The sequence below is a fragment of the Mastigoproctus giganteus genome, chromosome 5, assembly GCF_048544385.1.
Source record: "Mastigoproctus giganteus isolate SK-2022 chromosome 5, ASM4854438v1, whole genome shotgun sequence".
Classification (NCBI taxonomy): domain Eukaryota; kingdom Metazoa; phylum Arthropoda; class Arachnida; order Uropygi; family Thelyphonidae; genus Mastigoproctus; species Mastigoproctus giganteus.
The window spans coordinates 199223396-199241282 of record NC_143579.1 but is presented as its reverse complement, the minus strand read 5'-3'; the positions used below and the strand labels follow the sequence as shown (position 1 = coordinate 199241282).

Here is a 17887-nt window from a genome sequence, read left to right as displayed (position 1 = left end):
CCATGTGTTATCAGACACTCAGTTTAACACACTGATGGATCCAATATCTTTATATTTCAGAAGATTTTGGAGAAGTCCCGTTGGCCTGCCTCCCTAAAATCCACTCATGCACACCTTCTCGATGGTAAGCCCTGTTACGTCACTTAGGTGGCAACAAATGTGTAGAGTGGTTCTCTTCAAGACGCCTGGTCAGCGTGAAGAGGAAAAGACCAAACCCTCCAGCACATGACAGATGACGAAACAAACAGCCCTCAGTGGCTTTCACTTCCCCTCTTATGGCAGTGAGAGGATCAGAGTGGAAGCAGAGGGTGCTAAGAATCTCTGGATACAACCAGGCTGCAATGCACAGAAACTGAACTTGGCCTGTTACAATGTAAGATCGCTCATTGGTGAAGATAGGATATTAGAGTTGGAAAAGGAATTTGAAAATGTGAATTGGAATATCATCAGTTTGGCTGAAACAAGAAGAAATGAATCACTTATAAGTTTATCAAGTAGAAATCTGCTGTACACCAATGGGAACAGTGAAAGGAGAGTGAAGGTGGAGTTGGCTTTCTGGTCCATAAAGAAATAAAAAACAACATTTTGGAATTCAAAAGTATATCACCAAGGGTATCAAGACTACTACTCAGGATTTCTAAGAGGTACAAGCTAAAGGTTATAATGATTTATACACCAACATTAAGCCATGATGAAGAGGTTGAAGAAATGTACACCGAAATTGAGTCTTCTAGATGAGCAGAAAACCCACTACACTATTAGTATGAGGGACTTCAATGCTAAGGTTGGAAAGAGACAAACCAGTGCAGAAAGGGGGAACTATAGGAAATTTTGGAATTGGTGAAAGAAATGAAAGAGGTGAAAGACTTGTGGAATTTGCAGAATCTCAAGGAATGTCAGTAACGAACATTTTTTTCAAGAAAAGAGCGAACAGAAAGTGGACATGGAAGAGCCCAAATGGATTAACAACTAATGAAATCGACTTCATCCTCACTAACAGAAGATACATCATGAATGATGTTACCATCCTGAACAAGGTAAATGTTGGAAATGATCATTGAATGGCAAGATGCACACGATATAGATGTAAGGAAAGAAAGGAGAAAAACTGACTAGTAAATAATATGGTCTTTAGACATAACAGAAGGGAAGAAAAAGCAGTACGTACTGGAACTTAAGAACAAGTTTTAGCTTCTGCACAGTTCAGGACCAAGATATCAATGAGGAATACTATAACTTTCTGAAAGTGATAAAGCCCAAGAAACCTATAGGTAAAAAGAAATCCAAAGAAGAAAAAATTAGTCAAGAAACACTTGTCATGATGAACCGAAAACAACAAATGAAGAACAAGATAAACACTGACAAGGATAAAATTGCATATACTGAGTTGTGCAAAGCCATTAGAAAGAGATTCAGAGAGGACATAAGAAGATTTAACACAATAGAAGTAGAACAAGCATTAAGAGAAAACAAAGGACTTAAATGAGCAGTAATACAGAAAGCAAATGATACTGAAACTGAAAAATAGTAATGGTGTACTTATAAATAGTAGAAGACTACTATAGAGAATTATACAAGGAGCGAGGGAATGATGCCAGCAGTGGGGAGGATGGATCACAAATTAGTAACACATACGACATACCCGACATCCTTCCTGATGAGGTAAAATGTATATTGAAGAAAATGAAGAATCAGAAAGCCCCAGGGGAAGATGAAGTTGGGAGGAGGAGACAACACAGAAACTGGCAAGACTCTTCACAAAATGCATTAGAAAAGGCGTGAAATAATGCAATCATAGTTTTGCTGCACAAGAAAGGCAATAAATTTGAAATTGGAAATTATAGACCAATTAGTTTGTTCAAATTTTGGTATTAATGTGTTCACCATTTTATTTATTATATATTTTTTCTCCCTTTCATTTGCATTAATGACAGAACCTATAATTTATTTATAATAATTTGTATTTTATCTTCCTGTTAAATATTAACCTATTTTTCATTATAATGTATCTATACACTTTTTCCCCCTCACTTTAATATTTATTTTTTTAATTTCTTCCTATATGCCTTTTTCCCTTTACACTCCTAACTGGTAATGCATACAAGGCCCATTATACACCTTCTTATGTTCTTTGTAATTCTACATATACCAGTGTACTTGCTAAAGGCAGTTACTACAAGTCACAAGTGGTTCAATCACAACTAACTGACTGCTAAGCATATTTTGGTATATCTCAGTGCACAGAAATAAAAATATTGTATAATTTTCTGGAGAACACCAATGCCAGAATCTTGTTAATTGCTTGTCAAATTAAGTTTTTAAGTTTATTCCATATTTTTTATTTACCTGCCTATGCTTTTCATAATAAAAAAATTTATAATAATTCTATAACCAGCATTTTTATATAAAATAAAGATACGCTTGAAAAAAAAAAAAAAAAAAAAATTGACATAAAGTCAGTCTAGAGAGCTTGTTTACTTTTAAAGCACTGTGTATCATGGAAAAGGTTGTTGACCACTGCTCTAAGGTATTTGCACGAGTATATAAAATTTTTTCCTCCCCATATTGTTTGTGCAAGTCAAAGTCACTTCATTAATTTTCTAATGCAGGATCATATGCTTTCAAGCCAAGAACTTTTAACCCACAATCTTTTATTGTAAATGTGAGGACTACAAGTTCCCATGACTGCTTCTGAAGTGATTTCTTTGGTGAACATTCCACAGATGCACCTATGCTTACACATGGACTTCCCAATCTTGGTCTGTCCTTACTGAATAGGTTTCAACTGCTTCTTCTCCAAGTGTAATACTGTCGTTTTTGGTGGTGCATTTTATTGAATCTGTCAATGAAATCAGTCTGGAAACCTCTCTACTTTTGCCACTGTGGCTTTTTGTGATCCCATGTGCTCATTATTATCCTTCATTCCCTTCCCTTGGCAGGGGATGGTTACTCTGTACCCTCCCCCCCCCGCCATCCCCTATCTTCACCTGGTGAGGCATGGGCCTGCCCCGCCGACTTTTGGGGTTATCTTCACTATTGACTCCATATTTCTGTCTTTCACCCCCCAGTCTTCAGTCTCCCTTCCCTCTCTAGCTATCTTGCGACTAGCGTTTGACCCTTGCCTAAACTACACAAGCCCCACACAAAAATTTAAAAAATAAAAAAATAATAAAACATGAACTCTAACCCGTATAACTTATACCTCTTTCGGCCTGACCCAATTTCTAGCGTTCCTCCCCCCCCCCTCCACTTTTTTTTTTAAGGTCCTAGCCACTGAAATCTCAGGAAATTAGGTGGCAGGACCTGCCAGAGTAAATAGTAAATTTCTAAAATACTGGTGTACCTGGTCTGCCTCCACGAGGTATAGTGTGGGCAACGGTGGGCCTCATTTGAGACCCAACAGCTAAAAGACCAGATGAACAACGGTACAAAACATTACACACCACAATATCCACACACTTTTAAACCTCTGGCCTCTACAGTGTTCTGTATCACACCACAATGTATATTACGCAGAGATGGGGGGAAACCCCTGGTGCCGTTAAACCCTAAAAACACTATACACTATTATCCTTCATGTGGTAAAGAAACCCATCAAATTGCACAATTACAACAGCTTTATTAAAACAAAAAATTCACCAGAGAACAGGAAAGTACACACACCTTTGCATTTATGATACAAAACAGTAAAATTTTAAAACTGGTGTTTTGTGCAGGCATTATAGAATTATTTTCAATGAAACTAGAATAGGAAGTTGTCTATAAAGAACAAAAACAGTTTACTTAATTTTAATTCCATTGAAAAAGCTATGCTTTATTTGAAGTAATATTTGCATTTTATTTTATACAGGGTCAAAAATACATTTCAAAAAATCACAAAAATGAAAATTGTCATTTATTATTGTTAAAACACACACAAATGAAGAGAAATCTCTAAAATTTTTTCTATGGACAATACCGGCCCACAAACATGACCAAATCAAATTGATAGTCCATTTCTTCCTAAACCTTTGCTAGAATGTTTGTGATAATTAACATCACTGCCTTAGTAATTCGCATTTCAATTCAGGTATATCTGTTGGCAATGGGGACACAACATGCCATCTTTAGTATCTTGACCTATCCATCACGGAGGTAGTATGTTATTGGGATATTCTTGCATCTCTACATGAAAGTGAAGAGGTGCATAGCCTATTATTCAATACGTACAGTTATGCACATGGCCTCTCTTTTCAAACTGATTACATCAATTGTTAAACTGACTTATGTTGTGTGGGGTTTATGTAGGATGCACAACAGTTACATTGCACACACTAGTCACTGAATTTGTCATTGCAAACTAGATGACACAAAATACTTTTTGTGTCATCCATGTGTTCCCTGATGGACATAAATGAAATTACATTTATTTATGTCTGTACAAGTGTGTGTTCATGGGTCAATTCACAAGATGCAGTAATGTTCTGTTTCTTCTGGACTTTTAGGCACATCACCAACATGTGCTCCATCATTATTATTATTATTCATTAGCCATATGATGCAAGGCCCATATTCACCAGACGTGAGCCCCTGCATTGATGTCTAAACAAATGTATTCACGGGACAATATTTGCATGTTGTGCAGGCAAAAAAAAAAAATAAATAAAAACACGCCCCAAATGTGTACCCTGTATGAATGAAAGATATTTTATGTGAAAACAACTCTGACAAAAACCAGAACCACTTTAAAATCAAACAGCTAGAACTGAAGTTATGAATGATATAGCATTTTATGCTCATGCCTGCTACTTACTCTACCGAATCATCGTAAATAGGTAATTAGGCTATTTGCTTGGAGAAAAATCCAAGCGAATAGCCTAATTGCAACAATACAAGTATTTGTATTTTTGCAATCCACATTTTCGTTACATTCCACTGTTAGGTGCCACTATATCTTCACATCAATAATTTTCTGATTAATGATGCCACAAAGTCAAATGTTGCATTGTTGAGAGTATCAAGCAAGCCAACCTAAGAAAATAAAAATAGCAGTAGCAATGAGTGCACGAGAACGACAAAGACTATCGAGGATTGCATAAAAGACAAACAGAAAATTAAGCATTGGATTTAGCAGTGCCTTCAACCAGCAGTGCTGTTCCATCTAACAATGATGTACCCAAAGTGAGTACTAATTATGTACAAAGGAACATTTCTCGAATTGCGGAGCAGATGAGGTTAAATAATCAAGATCCTTTTCCTTACACCGACTGCTATTTACATAAGAACGTGCATTGAGAGTTTCAAAGAATATTTATGAAAAATGACTTCTGTTCTGTATGCTACATTTATTTGCGATCCTCTATAGTTCGAAAAGTACACACACACACACACAAAAAAAAAAAAAAAACCCAGCTGCTAAAGAAACACCATTGATTTGCACTGCATTTCCCAGTGTTGATGCTGACAGGAGCCTTGTGTGTAATAGATGTAGAGGATCACTTAAGAACAACACCATTCCAGCACTATCTAAGTCAAATGGTTATATAGCCAGAAATTCCATCGCATTTACTGAAGTTGGATTTAGTGACAGAGAGACTTATTTCTCCTCGCTCACCATTCATGCAGATAAGGTACCTGCAACATGCATAAGGACAATATGGCATTCTGGGCCAAGTGATCACTGTGCCTGTTTTTTGTTGTCTCTGCGGGTTACAGAGGACCATTTCGTTTGTTGGCTAATTGTATTTTGTTAATTCATCTCGTTTCATTGGTGAATTATATATGCTACATTACTTTAAATTGTTATGTTCTTAATAATGTAAATATCATCCTGTTGTCTCTGTGGGTTGCAGAGGGCCATTGAGTTTAGTTGGCTAATTGTATTTTGTTAATTCACCTTGTTCTGTTGATGAATTGTTCATGTTAATTATTTTTAGCTGATGATTCAGGGTTTTAGTGGATCTTTCACCCATAGCTTGGGTCATATGTCTTTGGCAGCAGGGGTTCTGTTGTCTCAATAACCTTAATAGTTGTTTAAACTTGAACTTATTTAAAATGATTTTATGCGAGTTGCTGCATAAAGGGTTTTAGATTTTATGACCTGTTTTATCGTTTTAACTTCTATTTGTTTGTTCATGCTGATAGTTTCAGCTGAACTTGTATATTATAGAAGTTATCGTGGCTGTTTAGTAAACTGCTATCAGTACCGGTTGAGGATTCTCAACATTAGTGATTTCTCCTTGTCTCTGTCGTGATAGTCTGAATTTGTGTTTGCTGGCTTGACCCTGATCCCAGTTTTCTGGTGTCGGGGTTAGGTTCAGACTATCACTTATTAAAATGTAAAATACTACTTGATTATTGTTAAGTTAAATTTTAAGTTGTCTATTTGGACTTGCTCTCTGATTGTGTCTTGGAAGTAGTATTAGATTAATTACCTTGTTATGTGTTGTTATCTTGCATTAATCGTGTTGTTGGGGGTTTTGCTGATTGACTGGCTGTTTTAGTCGTAAGTTTTTCAAGGTTTTGTAATCTTACTGATTTGTAGTCTTTCGATTGCTTATTGGTATGATTCTTGCCTTGTTGTTTTTGGAGTTTTAAATTTGAATTTAAGTTATTATCTGCCCTAATGGTTGATATTATGACTGGGTTTATTATGATTACTAGGTAAAATTGATTGTATGTATATATGCATTGGTTTTTAATTACATGTTCCTTGTAGTCTTCTTACTTTTCTCTTTTATATTCTTCTGCTTATATTTCTAGAGGATATCTGTATTCCTCTTCTCTCCTGTTCCTTTTTCTTCATCCTTTCTCCCCTTTTCCCTTCTTTCTTTCTAATTATTTTGAGGTTCTCCTTGTGACAACCTCGGTTCGTGTCTCTTGTTAGTAGAACCTGGCTGTCTCCTTGTGGCTCGGGACGGGAGTCAGAGAGCCTTCGTTCTCCTGCCCCCTGACTGCTAAATGCCATGTGCCGGCTTACAACATACAACAAAACACACATTAATATACACATAAACATACAAACGTTTCATTAGGCCTTTTTTTTTTTATTATTTTTAATATGCCGGCCTTGGCACTTTGCCATTAGATGACTTGGTGGCATATAGGGGAAACCCTGGTTACCGCCTTTACATACACCTTACTTCAGTCCGCTATGTAAGTAGCGGACATTTAGGAAGTGACATAATATACGTCATTCCCATATTACATTTTCATGACAAATTGGTTTTTACTTCAGTCTGAAATTTAGTAGGTGCCGCCAAAGATGTTTTCACATAAAAAAAAAAACAAAAAACTGGATACTCTGTGCCTGTTTCAGTCAACACGGTGGTCCATTGCTTGCCAAGGGAGATTGAAGACAATCATTGTATAAATGTGCATATAAAATACAAGAAAATACACAAGTCCAACTATCTAATTGGGTGAGCAAGAAAGTGAGTGGTTAAAGCGTGGCTTCAATATTTGGTCCACAAGTCTGTCTACTGATTGTATCAAATCACGATAGATCAATCATTCTTTGATGATAGTCACATGGAAATTAGGCTATTAGGCATAAATCCATTATATCTTGTCTTCCAGCTTAAATTATGGAAATTTGTGAATGATCAAATAAAACATTTACAATACAAAAACTCTTTTATTTCATAATCAATATATACAAATCAAAATACCTAAAAGAAACGCAAAGATTAGTAACCTTTACGGAAATTGTGACATTTACATCTCACATTTTTGTCACCACCTTACTTCAGTCCGCTACGTAAGTAGCGGACTGAAGTAAGGTGGTGACAAAATTTTACAAAAATTTTTACTTCAGTCTGAAATTTAGTAGGTGCCGCCAAAGATGTTTTCACATAAAAATCAATATCTTCTCTGCCTGAGATTGGCTACCTACAGTCCCAATTGATTAAAACTTTAAAAATTCTTCCAGTCATTGACAGGATTCAAACGTGGGCCTCACAATTACGTGATTCTTGTTCATTTTGTGTTTAAAAGGTGATGTCTTGTGGAGTTGTGGAAATTGTGCAAAAGTTTGCAAATTGGAAGATTACTGCATAGAATGAATTCTTATAAATGGAAAGAAGACAAAATTAATGAATTATATGTTTGGAGAGAATACCTAAATTTCTAAAACTGATAATATCAATTTTAATTAAATGAGTAATTTTAATTCAAAAGGTAAAATTTTCAGTCTTCACTGATAATCAGAAATGACATAACATTAAGTGCACAAGTGAACTATTTACCTAAGGACCTGGCAACAGCTAAAAAAGGAATCTGGTCAAAATGAGTACTCCGACGAATAGGTCCCCTATGACCTAATCTGGGCCTATTCCACACTACTCTTTCCACGCCAGCTTTATTCATGACTAAGCCTCCAACACTATAAATACGCTCCTTTTCTGCTGGAGATTCTGGCTTGTGATCTTTGGTGAGTGACTGTGGCATCCACATATCAGAGTCTAATACATAAAAGGAAAAATCTTTTAAATACATGCAAAAGGTGTTTTTTTTTTTTTTTTGCACCAAAATTTCCATAGAACAATCAAATTAAAAAAATTTTAATATTCTATTTACGAAAAATCAATTAAAAACAAAATAAACTAACTGCTACCTAAGCCAAGAGAGTTCAACAGAAAATTTGTATTTTATAGTGATTTATAATGGTAAGTGAGCGTATAATAGTACCAGCAACAAGAAAAAAGAAAAAAGAAGTGAATCCCTTCTAATAATCTGTGCACTCTTTCTTTAAATTCATTCAAACCTCCTACACCTACCAAACTAGGAAGGCTATTCTAGACTTAAGGTAGCTGAGTGGATAGGCTGACCACACTCAAGCCAATGTAAATGCCAAATATGGTGAATGATTTTATTTATTGTCAAAATGATTAATTATAAACAGAACAATGTATTAGTATTAGTATTAGCTATAAGGTGCAAGAAAGCACCAAGTTTTTGCTGCACCAATCAAAAATGCTACCTATGTGTTTCACTTATATAGACAACAATTCAGCTGCCCTGTGAATTTCCCGAAGTTATCATCCTCAAACCCATGGAAGCAATTTATTTCAGTAATTAACAACTCTCTGGCTAAAAGAAAACTTCCTGACATCTATCCTTAAAACCTATCCCAGCTGTCCTGAATTGGTTGTCACAAACCACACTTCCCATGTTGATATCAGCTCCTAATTTTGACACTACACCCTTCATGCATCTATCGTATCATTACACTAATCTGTGCAATGAATAAATTAAATTATGTACTGGCTATTACTTCCCCCCAGCAAAGTAAAAAAGTGGCAGTTTTTACTGTATCACCTAAATAGACTTTAAAATCAGTGATCAAAAGAATAAACCATGCATTGAGCATGTTTTTAAAAATGTGTTCAGATAAAAATTCCCTTTAATGGCCCAGTCATTCTGCAAAAATGCATTTGAATTAGTAACTTAATTAAATTCAGTACATTTTCAATTGCACCAAGATAAAAATTTTCATATAATATACACAAAAAGTTAAACATTAAAACAAAAACTGGCATATTAATATGCAAAAAATAACAATGTTATATCTATTACTGCTAAATGAATGAAGTTTATTCTTTATGTTACTGATTTTAAAGTCGATATTTAGATAAAATACAGCAGCATTCCTACTTTTTTAAACTTATTTTTTACTTTGTTACTGTGTAAAAAAAAAAAAAAATGACACAGAATATTTCAACAAGTAAGGGTTCTTTTGAAATACAAATTTTATTTAATTCATAAAATCTGTACCCTACCACCCACTTTTACTTTACCTCTTGAACATATCATGAATAGCCAGACAAATAAAACATACTTATCTGTAAAAATATCTAAATCCCCTAAAAATTTCCTCACTGATTTCACAAATACACGTGGTCTCAATTCTAAATTCAGTTATATCCATTTCCACTTACTTTTTCTAACAGTCTCAATTTTCAGTTGCCTCAACTGCTCCTCTCAGTTGCCCTAACTATTTACTCTATGATTCCTTTTGCTTTAAAGGTGGCACTTGTGCATATATGCAATCTGATATTTCTTTTACCTAATTTGGAATCTCTCTGCCCCAATGTATCAAATTCATCTGCTGCTACTATCATCTGCTCCCAACTCTACTAATCATACAGAACTCTTTGACTTTGACACACACACTCTCTCTCTCTCTCTCTCTCTCTCTCTCTCTCTCTCTCTCTCTCTCTCTCTCTCTCTCTCTCTCTCTCTCTCTCTCTCTCTCCCTCCCTCCCTCCAGTCTAACTTTCCTAACAGAATGGTAATTTTCCTTGGTGATTTTAATATTTGCAATTCAAAGTGGCTTCAGTTTTCTAGTTACATTGTCCTAGCTGGTCAAGATGACAAAGCTTTTGCGATAACTAATGATCACCCAGTAACTGCAACCACCCAGTGGATTTTTTATTTGCAGATAACCAGATCAAGAATTTTGCTTCCTCTTGTTGCGTCTCTAACATACTGCTGTAGAAAACAGTCATCCAAGAAATCCACAAAAGTCTTGCTAGTGTGTGTGACCAACCCACAAATTCCAGTCAACATCTGGAAAGTTAAAATCTCCCATTTTTGAGACATTCTGATTTGCTGGTCCATTCTATTTCACTGTATTGCTATTTGGTATACTCATCAGTCATTAGGCCTATAACACACTCCTAATCTCAATTTTGTTTTCCCAGTGTATCACACCAAACTGACTCAACATTGCACTTGTTACCAAAGTCAACTGGATGCACTGCTTTATATTTAGTATTCCTCTTAACTAAGGGCATAACCCCTCCACCTTTCCTGTCCTGTCCTGTCTGTCTTTACAGTATACACTGTACTCCCCATATCCAAATTCAGCATCACTTATGTCTGAGTGGCACCACGTGTCCACTACTCCCATAATGTCAGGATTCAACAAATTAATCAGTACTTCAAATTGATCAAATATATTTACAGTGCTCCTAGCATTAGTGTACAGCAATACTCTGCATATCACTGATAATTGGTACCGAAACTATTCCATGTTATGTGAAACTGTGCTGATTGAGGTATAATTATAATGGGTTTTAATTGAATGCGTACCAGAGAAACAGTCTATAAACAAATTATAATAAATCTATAAACAATTTGCACTTGATAGCCAATTAAAAGGATTTGACATTTACAAAAATATTGCAAAAATTTTATTAATGAAAAGGTAACATCATGAGAGATGAGAAAAAAAATCTTTAAAAAAGCAGTTGTTTATTTAGATATTTCAATAATGAAGTCTGGTGAAGCCATCTCTTCTTTTTCTCGGCATACAAGTCTTTGTAGCATCAAATCCCATTTTGTAAAATTTGCCGTATCTTGATGCTACGTTCAACATTCGGATCTCCATTCGTAATCGCCTCGCAGGCCATGTCAACCCCCCAAAAAAAACCTCTCTAGTTCTTCTGTTGAAAATTGTTTTGGTGGTATCCACTTCAGAATTGTTTCTGAAGTGTTATCCACTTCAGAATTGTTTTCCTCTTCTGCATATGCAGTTTGCTCGTCAATTTCAAGGAGAGTTGCATCATCTAAGCCGCACGTGAGTCAATGCAGTCACGTACATTGGTAGTGTCCAAAGTTTTCCAACCTTCACAATATCTTCGGAAATTGTCTGAACTTGCGATTCAAAACCAGTGAAATCATTTACCAAATGGGTCAAAACATGCTGTCAAACAGAACGCATGTTGTTGGCAGTGATTTCTAGACCAAGATGTAGGATATATTTTCGATCGTATTTAAAGGGGTAAAAAATAAATTTTGAAATGAAAAGTTTGAAAAACTATAATTACATCTCATCAGGATGGAATTAAGAATACTGAACACTGTTGCACGTTGCAGCTGACTGCCCGAAGGGAGCTATTGTCACATGTGCATGGTAGACAATAGAGTTGGCACCGCAGCATATATGTATAGTACCTGGCTACGACAATGCAGCATATATGCATAGTACCTGTCTAAGCTATTGAATGAGTTTTGGCAGTGTTGTTGGCAGTGATTTCTAGACCAAGATGTAGGATATATTTTCAATCGTATTTAAAGGGGTAAAAAATAAATTTTGAAATGAAAAGTTTGAAAAACTATAATTTCATCTCATCAGGATGGAATTAAGAATACTGAACACCGTTGCACGTTGCAGCTGACTGCCTGAAGGGAGCTATTGTCACATGTGCATGGTAGACAATAGAGTTGGCACCGCGGCATATATGTATAGTACCTGGCTATGACAATGCAGCATATATGCATAGTACCTGTCTAAGCTATTGAATGAGTTTTAATATGTACAGTAAATTTTCGGCTTAAACTTAATTGAAAACCGTGTTACAGTGAAACCCGTGTTGTTTGAAGCCGTGCTAAGTGAGGTATTGCTGCACATGCATGTGTTCTTACTCTTAGTTACCCTAACACAGCCCACGCATCCATTTGTTTCGTGATGACTCACAGCAGGGCTCAAAATCCCAGACATATATTGCTTTCCAGGCTGCAGCATGTACCAACAGTAGCAATGCAAGAATCACTTTCACCTCTGCCTGCAGCTCTAGTTAAACTATTAGGTAGTGCAGGACTATCTGGACAAGATTGCAGTTATACTTCAGCATAGGTTTGTTAAGGGAAATCTTGTCTGACCAATCTCATTGGATTCTGTGATAAAGGAACTGGAACTGATGCAGTAACAAATGAACTTTATATCATATACTTGGATTACAGGCAAACTTTTGATACTGTTGCACATAAAAAATTGCTGCACAAATTGGAGCAGTGTGGCATTAAGGGCAAGTTGCTGCAATGGATAAAGGAATGACTGAGTGAGAGAAGACAAAGAGTTGTTATTAATGGACACTGCTGACTGTAGACTAATATTATCAGGAGTCCTCCTGGGTTCACTGCTGGGCCCATCATTGTTTTCTGTATTTATTAATGGTATCAAAGGTGTATCAGGATTAATGTCTAAGTTTTCAGATGATACGAATGTTGGCAGATTGGTTAATGACAGTATGCTCCTGCAACAGTATCTAAAAACGTAAGGCAGATGAGCAGAGAAATGGCAATTGAAGTTTAACATTGACAAATGTAAAGCACTGCATATGGTAGCAGTAACACCAGAGTAGCTTACCAACTGTGTGGTAATTGATCAAAAAGATATGATGTTAATTGTGCAGTCAGAGAACTTCATATCTGATTGCACATTGACAGAACTTAACGAGATCAGAGGAATTTGGCTAGCAAGGATAAGGAGGTCATTATCCCATTGTGTAAGGCAATGGTTAGGCCACATCTTGAGGACTGCATACAGGAGGCCTATACACAGTACTCTGGAGGCCTTATTTTAGGAAGGATGTAAAGCTGCTGGAACGAGTACAGAGAAGGGCAACAAGACTGGTGAGGAGAACAAAGAGGTGCTCTTACCAAGAAAGTATTCAGTTCTGCAAACTGCAGTATCTAGAGACTAGGCACCTGCGAGGTGATCAGATTGAGGTGTTTAAGGCTTTCAATGGATTGAGCAAACTCAGTGCTGGGGGAGCATAAATTCAAATCGAGGAAGGACAGTTGCAGAATAAATGTGGGGAAGTTCACCTTAGCTAGTGGGTGGTTGATTGCTGGAACAAACTTACATCTGTTGTTAAAAAAGTTGATAGCTTAAATAAATTCAAGGAAAAACTAGCCAGAGTATTGAAGGGAATGGATAGGTAAAACGGGAAGCCTTCCACCCGCCCTGATGCTGCCTTGCGTTCTTGCATCATTTTCTAATTACATTTTAATTACCTTCTATCTTTATAATAATGGTCCAATTATGAAATTTACCTGCTTACCCAATAATGTGAAGTTACTGCTATTTCAATACATGACTAGAAATAAACTAATGGCAACCACATTATTTTGTGCATGAACATCAGATATAAAAAAAAAAAAAAAACACATTATGGAAATCCTAATGTCTTAAAACTTGATACTAGAAGCATGTTGGACAGACAACTTGTGTATTAGAGGCCTGCTAATACCGGACAAATGCTAACTCGTTGAGATTTTATTTTGTAATGGATCTGTGTCCTCATTTTAAATTAAAATTTTAATTCAATCTAAGATTTCAGGCAGATTTTTTTTTTTTTTTTAAATAGAAATATTATAAATATAGATATTTTAGAAATTTTAAGGCAGGAATTCTCTTACCTGAGATTTAAGTTTTTTTCACTTCTTTAGGAAAAGGAACCCACAATAACGTTACAAATCGTTTGATGGATGAACCTTGTAACAGGACAAAAGAATGAAAGGCTTTGACCTTAAATCCATGCAGGGTAATAACTAGAGGTATAAAGGGAGAAGCAAACACGTGTCGAAGGCTGTATTTATATAGCACAGTCACTTTCCACTGAAGCATTTGAAAAGTGTGTGGGGGATTAAATAAGTGAAAGGAAGAGAAGAAGGACAAAAGGAAAATTTCCTGCCCCTTGTATTTAACTAATAGTTTGGGAATTTAAAAATCTAGAGATTTAGAACAGTTAAAAGTTTTTATGGTGGAAAGGATATCAAAGTTAGCATTAGCAAAGGCACATGATGCAAGAAAGCAAGCTTATATAACATCAGCCAAAAAAAAAAACCCTTATTTCACCCATCTAATCGCTCCAAATGTTTGGACAATGTTTGTCCAAATGATTCTGCCTTGATTCCATTCAAGCTATCAACTTCTACGACAGATGGAAGTTTGTTCTAGCAATTAACCACCTGCTGGCTAAAGGTAAACTTTCCACACATCTATCTTACAACCGTCTTTCCTCAATTTGAATTTATGCCCTCTCAGGCGATTATTCTGAGCAAGAGGAAGAATCCCATCAGCATTGAGCATGCTCAAACCATTCAAGACTTTATACACCTCAATCAGATCACCTCGCAGTTGCCTAGTCTCCAGACACTGTAATTTGCAAAACTTAAGCCTTTCTTTATAAGAGCAACCCTTTGTTCCATTCACTAATCTTGTTGCCCTTCTCTGTTCTCGTTCCAACAGCTCTACATCCTTCTTAAAATGAGGCTTCCAGACCTGTATACAGTACTCAAGGTGTGGTCTGACTATTGCCTTATACAAGGGGATAATCCCCTCCTTATCCCTGCTAGAAAAATTCCTGTATATCATTGACAAGGACACTATGAGCTACTCTTGCAGACCGTTTGCACTGCTCAGAAAACTTCATATCTGCCTGCACAATTACCTCCAGGTCCTTTTCATTCTCTATCACTGTCAGTGTGGTACCACAGAATTGATACGTTACTCTGGGATTACTGCTTCCCATATGTAGTATTTTACATTTGTCAATGTTAAATTTATTTGCCACCTCTCAGCCCATCTGCTCAACTTTTCTAGATCCTGTTGCAGTAGTGTACTGTCATTAGTGTCATTAACAACCCTGCCAACCTTCGTATCGTCTGCAAACTTGGAACTTAAGCCTGATATATCATCATCAATATCATTTATAAATACAGAAAACAACAATGGACCCAACACAGAACCCTGAGAGACTCCACTAATAACATTAGTCCACGAAGAGCAGCGACCATTGATTACCACTCGGTCTTCTCCCACTCAACCATCCCTTTATCCATAGCAGCAATTTGCCTCCAATGCCACACTACTCAAATTTGTGCAGCAGTCTTCCATGTGCAACAGTATCAAAGACTTTTCTAAGATCCAAATATATGATATCAAAGTCATATATTTGGTCTTTGCATCCAGTTCCTTTGTGACTTCATCATAGTATCCAATCAAATTAGTCAGACAAGACTTCCCCTTAACAAACCCATGCCATGTCCAAGCTATAACTGAAGTCTTGTCTAGATGATCCTGCAATGCTTCTTTAACCAGTGCCTCCATTAATTTCCCTGGAACAGAAGTTAAACTAACATGTCTGTAATTACCTGTGTCTCCCTTTGATCCTGTTTTGTGGCTTGGGGGTCACATTTGCACATCTCCAGTCCATGGGTACCTCCCCTGAGTCCAGGGAAGCTCTGAGAGCTTCCTTTTTTAATTATGGCTAAGGGTTTGCTTACTTGAATGGGTTGAGCACGCTGAATTCTGATGGGATCCTTCCACTTGTTCAGATTACAAACCTAAGGGGGCATAAATTCAAATTAAGAAAAGACAGAGGTAGAATAGATGTGCAGAAATTTGCCTTTAGTCAGCGGGTGGTTAATTGCTGGAACAAAACTTCCATCTGTCGTTGTGGAAGTTGATAGGTTGAATAAATTTAAGGATGAACTGGACAGGCATTTTGTAGGGAATGGTGCGATTTTTTTTTTTTTTTTGGCTGATGCTGCATAAGCTCATATATATGCTTTCTTGCATCACATGCCACTACTACTACTACTTCCTTTTCCACCTCCTTTAATATAACTGGATAGATTCCATCCACCCCAGGTGCTTTTCTTGTGTTTATCTTCAACAATTTCTCCTCCACTTTACTCTTAGTTATTACAAGATTATCTAGCTTAATGCCAGAGTTGAATACACCTCTGGCATTCCCCTCCCTGAATAACTTTTCATGTATGAATGTCGATGCAAATATTCATTTAGTTTGTTAGCTACCTGAGCAGGATCATCAACAGTTGAACCATCGATATCAAGTGGACCAATCTGATTCATCCCCTTCCTTCTAGAGTTTACATAAGTAAAGACTCTTGGCTGTGTTTCTTTGCATCCTTTGCCAAAGATTTCTTGTAATCTGCATTCACCTGCCTAACCTCCTTTGTAACTTGGTTACAGACCAGCTTATATCTATCATAGGCTTCTGTGTCACATGTTAATTTATGTATCCCATGCATTTTTCTTCTCTGTTACATGTCTAATTAGTTCATCTGACATCCATTTAGGCGTAAATCTTGAACAATATTTCTTTGTTGGTATGAAAAGTCTAGTAGCTTCCAAGATTAATTCTTTGAATGCTTCCCATTTTGAATTTGCTGTTGGTAACATCATCAGTTGGTTCCACCATATAGAATTTAAATACTGTCTCAGACCACTGTAGTCACCTTTACGAAAACAAAAAACCCTTCTCACTTCAGTACACTGTGATCACTGCCACCTACCTAGTGTGGTTCCTTTATCTGCAGATTCTTGATGCATGAAGAATCATTACTGATAATCAGATCAAGAGTATTACTCTTGATCATGAAGAATCATTACTGATAATCAGATCAAGAGTATTACTCTTGATCTGTGAGAGAGAGAGAGAGAGAGAGAGAGAGAGAGAGAGAGAGAGAGAGAGAGAGAGAGAGAGAGAGAGAGAGAGAGAGAGAGAGAGAGATATTGTTATGTTTTGTTGTTAAATTTGAACCTATAGCATATATTTTTAGATCCCACTCCTCAGAAATTATTACGGTCTATGTATGTTTATTGCCTTGTTCGTTGATCTTATTGCCAGAGTCTCACTGGTTTCTTAACTCGAATTTTGTGTCTCGTTTGTCTAATATTATAGTGTTTTCAAAGGATGGGTAATGCCCTGTGTCTAAGTTGTGAGCTACCAACTCAGAACTAATTTTTTCTTTATTATTTGAAGCTACTTGAAATTGCTTTTGGATTCTTGTATGTAACAATGCTCTCATGCTGCCTATACAATCACAGTCTGGTGTGCAAGGAATTGCATCAACTATGTTTGTTTGTTGTTTAAAATCTATTGTTTTATTATTGTTTTTGGAATTTTCAAGGCATGTGAATAGTTTCTTAGAGCTGCTAAAGGCTAAGTTTACTTCCGAATCTTTGAAAATTTTTTTAAAAGGTTGTTGGTATGTTTCAATATATGGGAGGCCTTTCCATTATTTTTTCATCACTTCTCATTTTGGTTTTTCTTTACTATTTCTTTCAGCAGTATTTAAGGCACTATGT

The 17887-nt window shown here is 36.3% G+C and overlaps 1 protein-coding gene across 1 annotated transcript in view; it reads right to left on the bottom strand.

The window, feature by feature from the left end:
- The window catches only part of Pp2C1 (protein phosphatase 2C), a 97792-nt gene that overhangs the window by 32245 nt on the left and 47660 nt on the right, over positions 1 to 17887 (bottom strand). Inside the window, exon 3 of the mRNA XM_090373643.1 lies at positions 8226 to 8441. Within this exon, the coding sequence (XP_090229769.1) occupies positions 8226 to 8441 (216 nt within the window). The remainder of the gene's footprint in view (positions 1 to 8225; positions 8442 to 17887) is intronic.